We start from the raw sequence: 17,350 nt of genomic DNA on the forward strand, positions 1-17,350 counted from the left end.
CCACCACACAAAATTTAAGGAAAATCGATTTTTTGAGTTTGGCCAACATTTTCTGATTTTGCTTGGTTTTTACAGACATCAGCTCTTAAGAACTAACCTGAAATCCAGTCTCTCGCTCGGCCTTATACCGTAGTTAGTGCAGGCTCTCTACGGGGCCAGGGAAGCTCCCAGCCGCCGGGGTAAACGGCCACACCCGGTAGTATTTTCACGCGGTTAGACTTTAGCCCAGGGGGTTAATTATTGTACCATAATAATTATGATTACCGCTCAGCAATATGTAAGTTACGAATTAGTTCGCACCCGTTAGAACTGGAGAAAGGAAGATACAAAAAGCTACCTGTTCAAGAAAGAATTTGTAAGCAGTGCACAATGAATGCAGTTGAAAATGAAACACATTTTATTTGTGAATGCCCCCAATTCGAAGCCGAAAGAAAAAGGCTATTTGATAGAGTGACCGAAATCAAACCAACATTTTCATTGTTAAAAACGCCACAAAAGATTCTCTTCCTACTAACATCAAGGGATCAATCTATTATAGAACACATGGGGCATTTCATTTTCAAATGTCTTCAAGAAAGAAGTCAAACCCTGTAATAGTTACGTAGACTTAGTACCCCATTATGTATCGTATGTATATTCATCCACTTAATATGTGTATGCTAGAATTTAGTTTATCTACATGTATTCAGACCACATTTATTCATCTCATGTAATTAGTCATTCTTTTCTTGCAATTAGCCCAGTGGGCATGAATTTGCAATAAACTTTATTATTATTATCCGGCTCGCTAGGCAATTAACCCCCCCCCCCCCCTGGGCAAAGTCCAACCGCGTGAAAATTCTACCGGGTGTGGTCGATTATCCCGGCGGCTCAGACCCACAGTTGACGTCCTTTTCTCTTTTTAAAGAGATATTCTGACGAAAACAGTCACCATGTCGGGGAAATATTGGCTCTTCGGAGTGCTGTGCTTGTTTCTGGCTACAGGTGAGCTATTGCAAGATTTTACAATACGATTTTATGACAGAAATTCGATGTAAAATCCCCACGTGTGTGTTTTCGAGAGGGAGGGGGGCGTGAATGTAGTACCGGTTCTAAAAGTTCCTTTAAATTTCTTTTCCTTGCTGTTTGTTTCCGAAAAAGTATGAATCAGTACTGGTGTCGAAATGTTGTGTAGAATGTGGTTTTTCCACCTAGAGTTGCCAGTTCGGATTTTTCCTGCAGCTACTGTAGGTAATATCAGATGAAACTCGTGTTGTTTTGAACACCTTAAACCTCCTTGCTGTAAAATACCTCTTTACCTCTTCGATGTTTGAGTTACATAACGTTTCAAATTTTTTTAAAATGTTTGATTTTATAGCACTTGATAAACCGTTTTGCAAAAGTTCATAATCAATCAAGTCTCACCTTCGAGAAATGACAAATTAGTTTGATCTGAAAATAAATGCATGAAAACCAGATCAAAGGTACTCTTCACTACAGTCTTGCTGTTGACTCAGAACCTAAAGGTTTTGGGTTCAAGTCCCAAGCAGGCCCCATTGCTTTGCCCTTGGGAAAGGTGCGTAACACATGTCTGCTTACTCTACTCATGTGAAAATGAGTACCTAACTAAGATTAGGGAGGTCCTCGCAGATAGGACATAAAGCTGAAGGTCCTGCATTTGTTAGCAGCCACACCTCCAGCCTTTAAAGAACCCACGGTACCACACTTATCAAGAGGAGTCAATCCTGCTACTATATTACTGATCAGTCTGGTCTTTGGCAGCTTGCACATAGCGTACAAAACTGAGTTTTATGCCCAAGGGCAGTTTATCAACATCTCTGTAATTAAAATGTGTACGGCCTTGCCAGTGTGAACGCACTGGACTGAGCCGCTTGGAAGCTTGAAGACTTGCCATCTTTTATAAGTTTTCTCGCTTTGGTACACCCAATCCCTCGATCTCGGAAGTTAAGCAACGCGCGGTCCGGACAGTACTTGGATGGGGGACTGACCGGATTGCTGTAGCCTCACGAAGCTTTCCACGAAGTCGTCTTCCGGGAGGGACGTAAAACGGGGTCCCGTGCTCGAGGAGGTGCCTCAACCACGTTAATCAGCCTCATTACTCATAATTTGGGTACCTACTGGCTGGCAAAATACACCAGGTGATTATTGATGTTTTTCTCCTTGCCCCCCACCCCACAGCTACAGTGTATGCTGATGATTATGCCGACGCCACAGTTGAAGATGACATTGGCGACCACGCTGAAGGGTCCAGGACTGACGACGAAGCCGTTAAAAGGTAACTTATGCCTTCTAATCAAGTCATACATTGTTGAAAAAATTGAGGCTTTGTTCTCTATTGTTCAATCCAGTCCACCCGAACATCTGCTTGGAAATCAGGCACTAAAGTAATGGCCTTTGGCACTTCAATCTGATTAACCCATTTGCCAAAAAAGTAATGTTTTTGACAGCATTTGTGAGAGTGTCTCTGTGGCCTGGATATTGGCCTCATATTTGGCATGTGGGTACATTATGTAAGTCTTGATGAGACTTTGCGCCCCTACTGGTTTTCTGTGGTACTGCAGCAGAACTTCCTGTTTGATTTAGTGTTCTGGACAAGCAGTGGGCAGGATTTTTGGTTGGTAGGCAGTTCTTGTGGTCTGGAAAGAGCCCTCAAGCAGCTTTCATTGAAACTGCAGGGGGGGGGGGGGTTAGCTGCAGACTTTGAAAAGTAATTAGTGTAAAAGGGATGAAGGAAGTTTTAAGTTTAATGTTACCATTGTACGTAACTTTGTTGAAGACCAACATAGCCATAGTACAAGAAATGTTTTCTCTATCAAGGAGGGGAAGGATATCAAAACACATATAATAGTAAGTATAAATACATGATGTTGTGGATACATAGTATCACCAGTGTTTATACATGTATGTTTGCTGAAATGCCACATCACCAGGATTTGACCTCGGTTCTCATTTTGTCTATGATGCGGCTCAGTAATCAATCGATGATTGTCACATTTCCATATTTGGTCCTATACACGTACTTGTATTGTAACAATTGTATTGTGGAAGTACTTGATATTTCTATGGGTCAGGGCCATTTGTTCATGCCTCTCAATGAGTTACAAAGGACATATTTTACAGAGTTACTTATAAAGAGTAACAGTACTTTTATAATATACGGTTACCAGAGCGTAAAAGGAAAAAGAGAAATCCAGCTGTAGCAATCCATTACTTAAAACACCATTGTCTGCAATTTGCGGAATGTTGTCAGGTATTGCAGATTAAAACTATAAACAACTTGCAATTTTGCAAGCTAAAATAATACAGTCTCCATATATTAAATAACGCAGAAGACCCACAAGGTGTTTTATTAATATTTAGCATGCTTTGATATTTCTGTACATTACATTTTAGGCTGATGTCAACACTGAAATTTGACCAAAAGATCTGATAATTTTGGTGGAAAATTTTTAGAGCTTCTTTTAAGTGCCAATTTAGCCCTTAAGAGTTTCGATGCATTGATGTTACTTGTTGATTAGACAGTAAGTGCTGCCATAGTTCAAGACAATCTATTGTAATTTAAATGCATTTAGCCTTTTCCAAACTGATCCTTTTTGTGGATGGGAATCATGAGATTTTTCCTCTGTGCAGTAACTGTTTACTTGCAAATTGATATGTCTAGTTTCTTTGATATCATTTTGTTGATTTTCTTAAGCAGGGCTCGAAATTCATTTTGGGGATTAGGTGCACTGGTGCACCCAGGTTAAAAAATTGGGTGCACCAAAAGATTTTTGGGTGCACTACTTAAATAACCCAATAATAAAACTTAGTTACAAGCTATCAAATTCTTAAACAAGTACCATGACAGACATTTTTATTAGCTTTCTAACTGTTAGATGTCAAGAATATGATGTTTACTTAGTATACTTTGATATCTTTTCATACATAAACCTAAGAAAATAAATCAAATTTGGGTGCACAGGGTGCACCCACAGAAAAGAATTGGGTACACAGCTCCAATTTTGGGTGCACCTGGGTGCACATGCATCCAGTATTTCGAGCCCTGTTAAGTCGTATCTTTGAAATGCACTTTTCAGGGAAGAAGAGGCCATCAAGTTGGATGGACTAAATGTGGCGCAAATTAAAGAAATGAGAGATCGGGCGGAAAAACACGAGTTTCAGGCAGAAGTCAGCCGTATGATGAAGCTCATCATCAACTCCCTCTACAAGAACAAGGAGGTAACAAGATTTTTTGAACCAAATCTTAAAAACTTTTATCACTTCTGTTAAAACCCCTGCAATACTGGTAACATAATTATCGAGGTATTAAAGGTATACCAAATATCTTATCTTTTCTTCTAGGTTTGAAACTTGAAGACACCATTGAATTGTGTCCTTAAAACAATTAGTAATTTTTTTCACTTTTTGGTATCTTTAAGTTTAACTTTTTCATCTCTCTTGTTAAAACCCGTGCTCTACTGGTAACATAGTTATCAAGTTGTTAAGGCATACCCAATAGATCTATCTTCTCTTTTTTTTTTCAAAGTTTGGAAATTGAAGACACCGTTGAATTGTAGCTTTGCAACAATTATTAACTTTTTCACCTTTTTTGTGATGTTCCAGATCTTCCTTCGTGAGTTGATCTCCAACTCCTCCGATGCCCTGGATAAGATTCGCTTCCTCTCGCTTACCGACAAGGATGTATTATCAGCAAATGAAGAGCTTACTATCAAAATCAAGGTAAGAAGTCATCATCATCATGACATCATCATCTTTCTTCCTCTTGAGAGGCGGAGCAGAACTCTCTAAAGTATGTAATATTGTACAAGTGGTTGATATAATAGCTCATGCTTGCTTTTATTTTTCACCCAAAAGACGGGAGGTCTTCCTGTTGATGTACCTGTCTGTGTGTCTGTCTGAAATGGATGAAGTCTGCCATCTCTGATTGCCTTGTTATGTACAAATGCGATATGGAAGTTTGTAACATTTGGTCTTAGTGGTAGGATTTGGGCATTTACCTATACGTCAAGGTGACGTATCTATGCTATGCACTCTCACCAATATAGCCAAGGACCAGGGTTCAGTATACAGTTTGATGTGACCTTTATTTATACTACGACTCGATACATATATATATAGACCAGTGAATGGATACAAATAATACAAGATAAGATACCTGGACAGATGCGAGTGGATGATGCTAACTAACCAGTTACGTAGCTACGGCGGAGGAAGATGTGGTTGTCCTTGTCCCTGAGTCTGCTTCTAGCCTAACAAGCGCGTACCTCGCCTTATATTATATCAATTGGAGGCGGAGCTTACGCGAGCGCTGCGGGGCGTGGCCTAGCTGACGTCAGGGCGCGCCCATGATCACGTGCTCTCACCACGTGACCCCTGGGCCGCCCAACGTAATAACAGACTTGCTACACCATCCCCCCCGCAACGCTTAATGATGCTCCCGCATCATTTAACATATCTCAGTAAAATTGAACTAACTTTAACTAATAAATCACGTAAGAATGTCACAATGAATTTCGAATACCCGGAACCATACGTACACCATAACTGACACTTTAGCATACATCAATGTCGGCTCACTAAGTACAGATGAAGAAAAAAAATTATCGCATCGACTCAGATACGACTGGTCTTTCAATCTCATTAAGTACAAATCAAGTAAAAAAATCAATTGTATCGACTTTGACACTTAGGTGAGAATCTCGTTGAATACAGCATCACATAAAATACATCATGGCACCATACAGAATGAATTCGAAACAACATTACATATCGAAAGCAACAGAAGGCATGACAACAAAATCCAGAATCTCGATACCAAACAAATACCAAACAATACCAAAACAATTTCCCAAACAATAAGGTCATCGAAGTATCAGAATAAAGGAGCACCATAATACCAAAGTACTTTCCTGAACAGTAACATCATCAAAGTTCCGAACATTAGTAATCATATCATCCAAAGCATTTTGTACACACATCAACGTAGACAAGACTCTGTACCCGAGTAATACACACAGACAGGATAAACCATGTCGAACCCGGTCGAACCGTTTCGGGAGCGTTTTTGCTCGGGACCCACTACATTTTTGGCGGGTCCTTGGTTGTTAGACGAGGAGGGGACTAGTGAGTGCCAACGCGTTCGGAAGGGAAAACGGGTCCCAACGGAGGAGAGAACGAGGCGGTCCCACTACCTTAATCCCTAGCAATGTGCCCTGCTAATGATTACGACAACTGCCTTCGTGGAATCTCTTTTTTAGTAGACCACTTAATGATGCAAGGAAGGCTGAATTTTTTGCCGGGATTTACACAATCAGTAGTCGAAACGAAGGAGGAGGAAAAAGCTTGCCAAACCGTAGGTACCTGAGTACGGATGCCCGGTCGGAAGTGGTTGTAGGAAGGACACCCCGCTACGGTCATGTCACTACGGAACCAATCATCAGGGGAATTGACCATGCCCGTCTATGTGTGAGGCGAGTCACGACATGGAGAGAGGAGACGGAACAGGCAGAGGGTCAAATCCCGTTCCTATGGGGGACATAGAACCTGGGGAGGGGGGGTGCCCAAACCACGAGAGAACACGAGGGACTTCAAACGGAACGAAGAATTTTCCACTCCTAAATTGACATGAATTTTTTCAAGAAGGTTTCGGTGGGCTGGTGAAGGCCCGGACTACAGCTGTCATTAAATGGATCACCGGACTCCAACTGTTTGGCAGAAGTAGTAAGCCGAGGGCTCCAAGGGATGGGTAGTAGTAACCCGAGGGCTCCAAGGGACGGGTAGGGGGACCTATATTGAACCGTTCTCCCCCGGGACACGACCTATCCGAACGATGGCACTGTCTAGTCAGCCCCACATCTAGACTTTTTGTGACCTGGCATACGTTGGGGTGGACATGGTTTGTATCACTGTTGCTGTCACTGGAGGTATAAGCGTCCGGGAAGCATATAAAATTGTTCATGTCTCGCGGTTGTCTACGACGACGCGGGTTGATACGTTGCGGTAACGGGGACGGAAGGACGGGTGATGATGTTGTCGCTGTCATGTCGGTCGGAGCAGGTGTCGGAGCAGGAACAGGTGTCGGGGTTGGAACAGGTGTCGGAGCAGGAACAGGTGTCGGAGTTGGAACAGGTGTCGGAGCAGGAACAGGTGTCGGGGTTGGAACAGGTGTCGGAGCAGGAACAGGTGTCGGAGTTGGAACAGGTGTCGGAGCAGGAACAGGTGTCGGGGTTGGAACAGGTGTCGGAGCAGGAACAGGTGTCGGAGTTGGAACAGGTGTCGGAGCAGGAACAGGTGTCGGGGTTGGAACAGGTGTCGGAGCAGGAACAGGTGTCGGAGTTGGAACAGGTGTCGGAGCAGGAACAGGTGTCGGGGTTGGAACAGGTGTCGGATCTGGAGCCGGTGTCGGATCTGGAACAGGTGCCTGGGTACGTGCTGGGTCGGGGCCAGGCAACTGGATGGGTGCCGCCTGTGCTGTGTCAGGTGGCCGGTTGTGCGTAGGGGATGACGGCGCTGAGGGTCGACGCTGTGCCACAGGTGTTAGGAGCCGCTTGGGTTCGGTGTCAGATAAGGACGGATCTGAAACATAAGAGGGAGGGGGGCCCGCGGAACTTTGCCCTTGGGGAATTACAGGGTCCCGCTCCGGGTTGTCATCGTCAGAATTCTCGTCATCACCGTCCGTTGGAGAGGTTTCCGAGAGTTGTGGCCTAGGGAGAGAAGTCACGTGGTTATTGTTACGACGCCTGCGCGTCGGACGGCGACCCTCTTGCCTGGGGTCATAGTCAGGATCAAACATCTGTGGAGTAAGGGCTTTGAGATGTTCGAAATTTACCACATCAACTTGCCGTCGGCCCCGGGTGTTTTTCACCCGGTAGGCGTTGTCACCTACTCTACTCAATACTTCGTACGGGCCATGGAATTTGTTGGCCAGCTTCCGGGCCAGGCCAGGTTTCCCGGCGTTATTTCGTACAAGCACCAGGTCACCCACAGCATGTGGCTGTCCATAGACCTTGGAATCGAATAGTTCTTTCTGTCGAGCTTGTTTCTGGGCCGTGTGTTGCTGCACCAATTTGAAAATAGCGGGCATTCTGTCGTTGAGCGCTGCAACAAAGTCCGAAGTGGAGGTAGAGTCACAATGCACCCCTGTGAGGAGGTGCACGGGGAGGCGGGCTTCACGCCCGTGCATCAAAAAGTATGGGGAAAAGCCTGTTGTGGCCTGACAACTAGTGTTATATGCGAACTGTACCGCGGGAAGGTGGAAGTCCCAATCCCGCTGGTCAGATTGCCGAACGTAGGCCCTGAGCATAGCGCCCATTGTCCTGTTGAAACGTTCGACCAACCCATCAGATTGGGGGTGGTATGACGTGGTCCGTGTTTTATGGGTTTTCAGGTACTTACAAAGCTCCGTTACCAGTATTGATTGAAAGTTGGATCCTCTGTCGGTATGTAGGGATGCAGGGACCCCGTGTCTACAGACCCAACCCTGGTAAAAGCTTTTGGCAACTGAAGGGGCGGTGTCGTCGGCTAGGGGGAAAATTTCAACAAACTTGGTAAAATAGTCGACCGCAACGAGTATGTATTTGGAACCTTGTTGGGACTTTGGCAGTGGACCTACTATATCCATAGCAACTCTCTCATTGGGGTAGCCTACCACGCTAGGGCATAAGGGGGCTCGGGGCTTACGTTGCCCTCCCTTGGTTTTCTGACCAAACACCCACCCACAAAAGCGTTAACATCCGCTGACAACCCCGGCCAATGGAACGAAATTTTGAGTCTGTCCGTCGTTTTGTCGATCCCCAGATGCTTAAAGCTTAAAACTCACAAATTTCCTTCCGTAGAATAGTCCCAACGACGATGTTTTGAATTAAATCTATACAACTGAACAATTTCAAATGGCTTTCAACATCAAAATGTAAATGATCCAGTACAGAGTGAATCTTAAGAAAACATCATATTTTTTATTCCTAGTCCTAGATGCCTAGCCTTTAAAATGCTATTTCAATGATGTTCTGAACATCTGACTTATTTAATATCAATACTGTCACACCTACAGGCGGACAAAGAGAATGGGGTCCTGCATGTTACGGACACCGGCATCGGTATGACCAAGAGCGAGCTTGTGAACAACCTGGGCACCATCGCCTGGTCTGGTACCAGCGAGTTCCTCAAAAAGCTGGCGGAGGGCACGGCCGAGGAACAGAGCGCTCTCATTGGCCAGTTTGGTGTGGGCTTCTACTCCTCCTTCCTGGGTAAGTACGCTGTGTTTATCTATATACAGTATTATCAACTACTTTTTTCATCAACATTTTGGGCAAGTCTACCCTCTCTTTCCAGGCATTTCGGTCCCCCATAGCATTCCTTAAGTCTTTGACCTGTTACCCCACATCCTTAGCAAGTTGGTCTATGTTTATAGTCAGTAGGGTCGCCCAGCTTGTGTACATCCGTGTCACTGTTGATATCCACAGTATGAGTACACTTGCTATTTCTTCTTTGTTCCTAAAGCAGTGCCAAATCTGTTGTTAAGTTATGTTTCTTCTGAATCCCAGTATCCGACTGTGTCGTGGTGACTGTGTCATCATGTACGCTTGGATGTTATATAGCTGAATCTCTAGTTAATTAAGGCTTGTTGGGTTCTCAGTGTCTGTTGTGATGACCAGTACTATAGCTGAATCGGTTGTTAACAAATGATTCCTCTGGTTCCCAGTACTAGTGTCTGACTGTGTTGTGATGTCCAGTAAGAATAAGAATGTTATAGTTAACTAACGCTTCCTCTCGTTCCCAGCGTCTGACCGTGTTGTGGTGACCAGTAAGAACAACGATGACATCCAGCACATCTGGGAGTCTGACGCCGGGTCCTTCAGCGTTGTGGAGGATCCAAGAGGCAACACCCTGGGCAGGGGAACCACTGTCAGGTCAGTTGTTTACGGTACAGGTTTACATGTTTTATGTCAGGGCACAGAAGCATGTAGGTGCTCAGATAACATTTTGGGTGCACCTAATTTTTTTGGTTAGGTGCACCTACAGTCAAAAAATGTTGGTGTACAGTTCCAATTTGTAAGCCATGATAGTGACACACCTGTTATTAAGGTAAAGGGCTTGAGAAAAATTACAGGAAAATGTGATTTAGCTTCTTTACTACTTTTACTACTTTTCTTACTCTTACAGAATATTGCATAAAACAGCAGATTCTGGTTATAATGTACAAGTGGTATGGTACCAGCCATTAAAAGTGTGCTGTATTTTTTCCAGCCTGCACTTGAAGGAAGAAGCTCAGGACTTCCTGGAGCCCCACACCATCAAGGAGCTGGTGCGGAAGTACTCCCAGTTCATCAACTTCCCCATCTACCTATGGACTAGCAAGGTAGGTGCACTCTAGTCTACCTTTTGTACTTATCTTATTCTGTTATACATTCATCTTACAATAGGTCAACAACTACCAATTGAGGGCATTCTTGGGACAGTAACAGAATTCCCGTAAAATACTTTTCTGTGAGGTAGCCTGGGTACCATCCTATTCCTACTGGCGCTCCTTACACTCGTTACCCAGACTGTTTTTTAGGGTAGCAAGTGTAAGGAGTCCCGGTAGAAATAGCTACTGTGATGAGAAAGGTTGTGGATAGATATAGCCTGCCTTGAAATCCAATGACTAGAAAATCATATGACTATTCCTTCACACAGTTAGTGAGCTTCATCCACATTTGTTGATGGCTAGATGGTTGCTGAATTTAGATATGATCAGGGATTCAGACTGAAAATTTACCCTATCACAGTACAGGGCTTGGGCCCTGTAATTATCTGACTATCTCTAAAGATTGAGCAGACTTTATTGCGATGTCGATTGGTGTAATGGTTAAAATGTTTTGCACTGAACACAGATGGCTAGGGAGTCCCCTGACATTTCACTGATGTACTGCTTTTAAAAAGGCATATTAAACAACTTTTCTCACTCAACCCAGGTGGATAAGCACCCACTGCCTTACACTTTGCAGCCTCAAAAAGGCTATGAGACAACCCTTAACTTAGCTTTGTTTGACTTTAACACCCTCCCCTCTGCAGACAGAGACAGTGGAGGAGCCCATTGATGATGAAGAAGCTGAAGAGGCAGATGAGGAGAAGAAGGAAGAGGAGGAGGATGAAGATGCTAAGGTGAGATTGCTCAAGACATTAGGCTACTGCCTGCAGATACACAAGTACAATAGCTTATGATGCAGGGCTGTCTCCAGCATATATGTCCTGCTCATTGTTTTGGAGCCCATGCTAGTGATTTTCATCATTAATTCTGGTGTTTTAAGCTTACTAAAATACATTTTTATCAGCTTCATATCATGAAGTTCAAATGTTTTTTTTACAGATTTTTGTCTGTACCAATAAGCACATATACTTGCTAACTTTGATATTATTCATAAAATGTTTCGGGCGATTCCTACTTCATGTGTCTTTTAACATAAAATTTTTTAATGATTTGTATAACCTTTTACATTGGTAACTTAAATATGAAGATGTATTTCCTTTGTTCTTCCTTTGAATGCTTACAAGGATGAGGATGAAATAGAGGATGAAGATGAGGACGGAAAGGTACCAGTGTCTAATCTCATTAGTGATTCTGAAGGTGTTTCTAAGGTTTTAGGTGGCTGGTGAATATGGACTTCCATTGTATTACTGCAGCAAACAGAATTGTTTCTACTGCAGACTTGAAACACAGTAAAGGCCTCTGTTTGCTTCCTTCTGCCAAATTAAACTAAAATCTACTTTGTAAGGAAAGTTCCAGGATATGGAACTTGGAAGTTGCAAGAAACCCTAAATAATGTGGTGAGTGGTGAAACATTGCAGGAACTATGCAATTACATTGTATATAGAAGACTGCCTCCACCACTGCAAGTTCTACTTGGAATTTCAGTGCTTCAAAATCTGAAGTTGTAGTCAACAATTGCAAGAGGGGTGGAGCCTTGGTTTTTTCAAAAGTAATTTTTCAAGATGACTAGGGGTTCTCCTAGAAAGCCTTGTCGGGATATTGATCGTTTCTTTTTCATCTCCAATCAGGTTGAAGAGGATGATGAGGAGGAAGAGAAGAAGCCCAAGACCAAGTCTGTGGAGAAGACCTCCTGGGACTGGGAGCTGATGAATGAGAACAAGCCCCTCTGGACCAGGCCGTGAGTTTCTTTACTTGATACCTTTGCCATCATAACTGGTGATATTTTTAACATTGATTGACACACAAAGAAGGAGTATGAAAAAGGGCCAAGACAGGATTTGAGTGATTTTGACCGAGAAGTTTTTTTCTTCATTTTTGGTTTATGTTTAATTTATGGAACTACAGTATGAGTAGGTCTTTATTTCTTTTCACAAAATCATCCAAAAGAATCTTATTAACCCTCAAACCACCGTACCTTTTTTGTGACGTAGATTACCGTATGGGGTCAAAACTGACCCCATAAAGTTTTGTACAAATAAAGTTTTTTTGGTGACTCTTTTTGTGATTTGTATATATGTATAGCTTCATTGATCTATGTGGGACAGTTTGACATGATAAGGTGAGAATAATTCTAGGTGAGAATTATCATAATTTATGCAAAAGATCATGAGGACCACATTTTGCACTAACGCTATTCAGACCGGGTAAGGTTTTTTTTATGCCAGCACCAACTTCAAAGTCAAATAGCCCCTGAATAGCTTATGCTAGGGCCACCAAACTTGGTCCCTTTTGAGAAAATGTTAATAGCAAGCAATTAAACTGAATAAAAAAAGTTTATAATTTTTTATGTTGCCATGGCGACGGAATTCTGACAGGCATATTTATTACGCAATTTTCTTATTTTGGCTTAAACATTCAACTTTTAAGGTTTTCTTGACAAACCACACTTGTTCATGACATCTTATGAAATTCAACATAAATTTCATGATTCAATATTCATAATTTATGCTAATTTGATGACGTCATCAGTCAAAATCCAAGATGGCGGCCAATTTAAGCTAAATGACGTCATGGCTTCGTCATATAACATGATAATGACACAAAAATTGTCACTGTAATTTTGTTGCACATGTACATCATTCTCTGAAAATTTCGTGATCATACGATAAGTAGTTTAGCTGTGGGTCTCAAAAGTTTGTTTAAAAAAATGCTGGGGTCAGTTTTGACCCCACTTGACCATACATAAACTTTCTATGATAACTTAATCAACAATGAGCCAATATCGGTAAAAACGTATGAGAAGTTATAAGACATATATACAAACAAACTCATAGAAGGAAATTTGTTTTCAACCAGAAATGTCATAATGGCACATATTAATAAACGTCTGGGGTCAGTTTTGACCCCATACGGTGGTTTGAGGGTTAAAGGTCATCAGTTAAGTTAAGTTCCTCCTAGTAACATCAAGGTCCTGGGTATCATTACTATTAAGTAAATACCATGTCCTAATACCAGAGTACTACAGTAACCTTTCTGGGCTAAAAAAAACTTTGGGACAATTGAACTTCACTTGGGAACAGTCAGAAATTTGTTTTTGGAACACTTGTTGGAAAGTAGGAAAAATAATTTTCAGCATCTGATTGAAATTCTTGCAATTTCTCATCGTCATGGTTCCAGGCCTAAGGAGGTTACAGAGGAGGAATACAAGGAGTTCTACAAGTCCTTCTCCAAGGACTCGGATGACCCGCTGGCTCACACCCACTTTGTGGCAGAGGGAGAGGTGACCTTCAGGTCCATCCTGTTTGTACCCAAGACTGGTCTTCGCGACATGTTCCAGGTAAAAACCAGTGGGCTGTTTGTGTGTGTGTGTGTGAGAGAGAGAGAGTGTGTGTGTTTGTACCCAAGACTGGTCCCCGTGACATGTTCCAGGTAACAACCAGTGGGATTTTTTTTGTGTGCGTGAAAGTGTGAGTGTGTTTGTGTGTGTGCATGCGTGCAGATATTTGAGGTCAGCATGACTTGAAAAAGTCTGGATGGATTTGGATTGCTTGGTATGTTGTTAGGTCTCAGGACAATGGAGATCAAAGTCGGCTATAGACTTCCTGGTGGTGTTCCTTGATATTACAGCGGAACCTACTGTTTTTTTGGTGGGTTTGGATTCAACTTCTTTCTTGCAAGGGGAGGAAGACAAAAAAAGCGCCACTTTGAGTAGCACTTTGATTGATTTGATAAAAACTATTTGTGTCAATGTAAGTTTGGTGAAATGTTCAATACCAGCGTTCCTTGTTTGTACTCAATGTTAAATTGCTGCAATAATTTGTCCACAGGAGTACGGTAAGAAGGTTGACTACATCAAGCTGTTTGTGCGGCGTGTGTTCATCACTGACGACTTCCAGGACATGATGCCCAAGTACCTGTCCTTCGTGAAGGGCATGGTGGACTCAGACGACCTTCCGCTCAACGTGTCTCGTGAGACGCTGCAGCAGCACAAGCTCCTCAAGGTCATCAAGAAGAAGCTGGTCAGGAAGGTAAGATGTCTTCTGGCGCTCCTCTCGTTCTTGTTTTCCAAGGTCACACTGATCTGATTTTATGGATGACATCTGCGACATTACTTTTTGCCTGTTCTCAAATAAAAAATCCTCCGAGGCTCCACGCAAGTCCTGAAATTGCAGACACATTGCGGCAAAAGGCCGGCTTGAGTAAAACTTGTTATGCACTACCACAAAACTCTTGGTCAAACTGCCCTTGTACAGTAGTGTTTGGTGGTGTTTTTGTATTAATAATACAGGTTGAACAGCACTTGTGTTGTTGTACATTGCACTTTCACTGACTATCCAGATTCTGCATGGTTCTGGCACTCTCTCCTTTTTAGGGCAGCTTGACTCCAGCTGTTCATTGCTAAGCATGCTCTTCCTGGACCACAGAGCACAGCTGCTTTTAGCAGCATTGGTGCTATTGATGTTCCAATCAACTTTGTAGTGATTGGTTGTGTGTTTTGCATTATGCATCTCCTTTTTAGAGCAGCTGACTTCTAGCTGTCCTCAGCTAGGCATGCTGTTCCATAGCTGTCCTGTACAGCATGAGATTGAGAGCCATCTTAAACAGCATGGTAGCTGTCCTGAGCCGCACTCATGCTGTCCAAATTATTTTCTAAACCTCCACAGTAATGTGGTATGTTTTGTCCGGTCTCTTTTTCTCCACAGACCCTTGACATGATCAAGAAGATCGCTGAAGAAGACTACTTGGAAGGGTTCTGGAAAGAGTACAGCACCAAGTAAGTTAGTGGTGTGCCTTGTCGAACTGTTAACAACTCCTTTCTTTCCCACTCACTATCCTCACTCAGACTCTGGACATGATCAAGAAAATCGATAACGAAGAGTACCTGGAAAAGTTCTGGAAAGAATACAGCACCAGGTGAGTTACATGTAATGTATGGATTCCCATGGTAGTTGTGACGAAGCATCTAATTGGACGCAATAGTTGTGACGATACATCTGATTGGTCCAGGACCACTCTGGGGATTACTTCTTTAGTACATTTGCAAAAGTTGATGGCAAATTTTTTGACAATTTGGAAGCACTCATTTGAGTCACCACGATTACTTAATTCCCATTAAGTTCAAATTAAAATGTTACACTACAAAACCTTTTACAACTTGTTTGTATCAAGCCTTTAATATGTTTAAGACCAAGAAGCCCAAAGCTGCCTAGGCAGACCCTTGTAATGACTTGTCTCATCGTCAATAAAGTCAAGTCAAAGATCGACGATTAAGTAATAGAATAGGTCTGTAGGATTTGAACCAACTAATATCCCCCTATTTCCAGCATCAAGCTGGGCTTGATCCAGGATCACTCCAACCGTACCCGCCTGGCCAAGCTGCTGCGGTTCCAGTCCTCCCACACTGAGGGGGAGGTCACCTCGCTGGCGGACTATGTGGAGAGGATGAAGGAGAAACAGGAGGCCATCTTCTTCATGGCAGGCACCAGGAGGAAGGAGGTGAACACATTTAACTATCATCCATATTCAGCGCCTGTCCTTTGGCGGAATTTTGCTGCTTGGGACGGACACAAATTTTGCCATTCTGTCCTGTGACAGACAAAAATTGGCAAGTCAAAATATAAATTGAACCAAGCTGAGTCTATCAGCAAAATTTGCCCCTCAAAATAAAGGATAATAAAAAAAATTAATAGAATTTCAGAGGGTCTAGATTTTGACATTTTCTCGAGGAGCATACCCCCGGACCCCAATAGCTTCATTGTGCCTTCGATAGGATTTCCATTCAAAATCCAGGAGATGGAAAAAAATGTCAGTCTGGCTAGAACACTGTCCATATCATCCAAACAGTTATAGAATTAATATTGGAAACTTTTGCTCAGGGTTGTAGCCAGTCTGAAATCATTTTTCGTCCCCTCAATTATAAATCCTCTCTGGTGTCAAAGGTATGACGTTCCTAGCATGGTCCAGGTGCATGAAAATTTTGAAATCTAAATTTTCATTGTTCCTCTCCCCCAGGCCGAGAGCTCGCCATTTGTGGAGCGACTCCTGAAGAAGGGTTACGAGGTCCTGTACCTGGTGGAACCTATGGACGAGTTCTGCATCCAGTCCCTGCCAGAGTTCGATGGCAAGAAGTTCCAGAACGTCGCCAAGGACGGGCTGAAGATCAACGAGTCGGAGAAGGTGAGGAATGCAGCAGAATGGTTGATTTCTCTAGAGCCAAGTTTCAGCCAAAGGGCTTGTTTCAAGGCCATGGCCTTTTTGACAGGAAATACAGCATATATAGTATTGAATACAGTGTTGAAATGCAACTACTACTAATTTTGATACTGATTGTACTCTTGTGCAGTAGTTCCACTATGAATCGCTATAGTAGGTGTACACAATGTCATCCAAAAAAGCATGATAGGACCTCATGTGATGACGCCCCTATCACGTCTAGCTCGGTAGATGTAGTAGTTCTCTACTCCCTGTTAGCAGGGGCCTAAAGTTTACAAGGGCGTGCAAACGTACATTAGTGTAGAGATATAGACTGCAGAACTATCAGTACCACACACCTGCCTTGTTTCTTGAGTCACGTGGCTTTGAAGTCTCATATATAGTGTATATATCTAGGACGGTTATCAAACAGATGGTCGGCTCAACCTGTATCAAACGAAAGGCCTGTACCCTATATCGGCGTTCTTTCAACGAAATGAGAAGCCTTTTGGGTTTATCACTCCCCACAACCTAACATAAAGTTTAGCTCATGATCAGTAATGGCAATTTCGATTTGAGTACCTACCTTCAGTTGGCGGAAAACGAGCCGTCGGTTGCACCAGTCGCAGACCCCTGTCCTTGGCCGCCAGTTTTACCGTGTCTGTGAGACCGTCCGGCAGATAGTACGCGGGTTGCAGGCCGGCATCACGGTGCCGCTCCATGGCACTGATCAGGCTGTACCGGTGTGAC

The 17,350-nt window shown here is 43.1% G+C and overlaps 2 protein-coding genes across 6 annotated transcripts in view; one reads left to right on the forward strand and one right to left on the reverse strand.

Annotated features, from left to right (window-relative positions):
• The first annotated feature begins 839 nt into the window (after window positions 1–839).
• Window positions 840–17,350, forward strand: part of LOC118409589 (endoplasmin-like) — a 17,963-nt gene continuing 1,452 nt past the window's right edge. Inside the window, exons 1-16 of one of the 5 annotated variants that reach the window (XM_035810717.1) lie at window positions 840–984; window positions 2,179–2,275; window positions 4,077–4,218; window positions 4,603–4,719; window positions 9,050–9,245; window positions 9,779–9,908; window positions 10,246–10,357; window positions 11,053–11,142; window positions 11,533–11,571; window positions 12,037–12,146; window positions 13,586–13,725; window positions 13,818–13,837; window positions 14,236–14,436; window positions 15,252–15,322; window positions 15,733–15,904; window positions 16,421–16,585. In XM_035810717.1, coding sequence (XP_035666610.1) covers window positions 933–984; window positions 2,179–2,275; window positions 4,077–4,218; window positions 4,603–4,719; window positions 9,050–9,245; window positions 9,779–9,908; window positions 10,246–10,357; window positions 11,053–11,142; window positions 11,533–11,571; window positions 12,037–12,146; window positions 13,586–13,725; window positions 13,818–13,837; window positions 14,236–14,436; window positions 15,252–15,322; window positions 15,733–15,904; window positions 16,421–16,585 — 1,854 coding nt within the window. In that variant the 5' untranslated portion in view covers window positions 840–932. Of the gene's footprint in view, window positions 985–2,178; window positions 2,276–4,076; window positions 4,219–4,602; window positions 4,720–9,049; window positions 9,246–9,778; window positions 9,909–10,245; window positions 10,358–11,052; window positions 11,143–11,532; window positions 11,572–12,036; window positions 12,147–13,585; window positions 13,746–13,817; window positions 13,838–14,235; window positions 14,437–15,251; window positions 15,323–15,732; window positions 15,905–16,420; window positions 17,275–17,350 lie in introns of those variants that run through there. The other 4 variants (XM_035810712.1, XM_035810714.1, XM_035810715.1 and 1 more) reach the window with 4 other exon arrangements.
• LOC118409590 (mucin-2-like) lies at window positions 5,059–8,697 on the reverse strand. Its single transcript, XM_035810718.1, has one exon. The coding sequence runs from the start codon at window positions 8,618–8,620 to the stop codon at window positions 6,635–6,637; it is 1,986 nt and encodes a 661-aa protein (XP_035666611.1). The 5' UTR covers window positions 8,621–8,697; the 3' UTR covers window positions 5,059–6,634.

Source organism: Branchiostoma floridae, chromosome 2 (assembly GCF_000003815.2).
Source record: "Branchiostoma floridae strain S238N-H82 chromosome 2, Bfl_VNyyK, whole genome shotgun sequence".
In the NCBI taxonomy this organism is placed as follows: Eukaryota; Metazoa; Chordata; class Leptocardii; order Amphioxiformes; family Branchiostomatidae; genus Branchiostoma; species Branchiostoma floridae.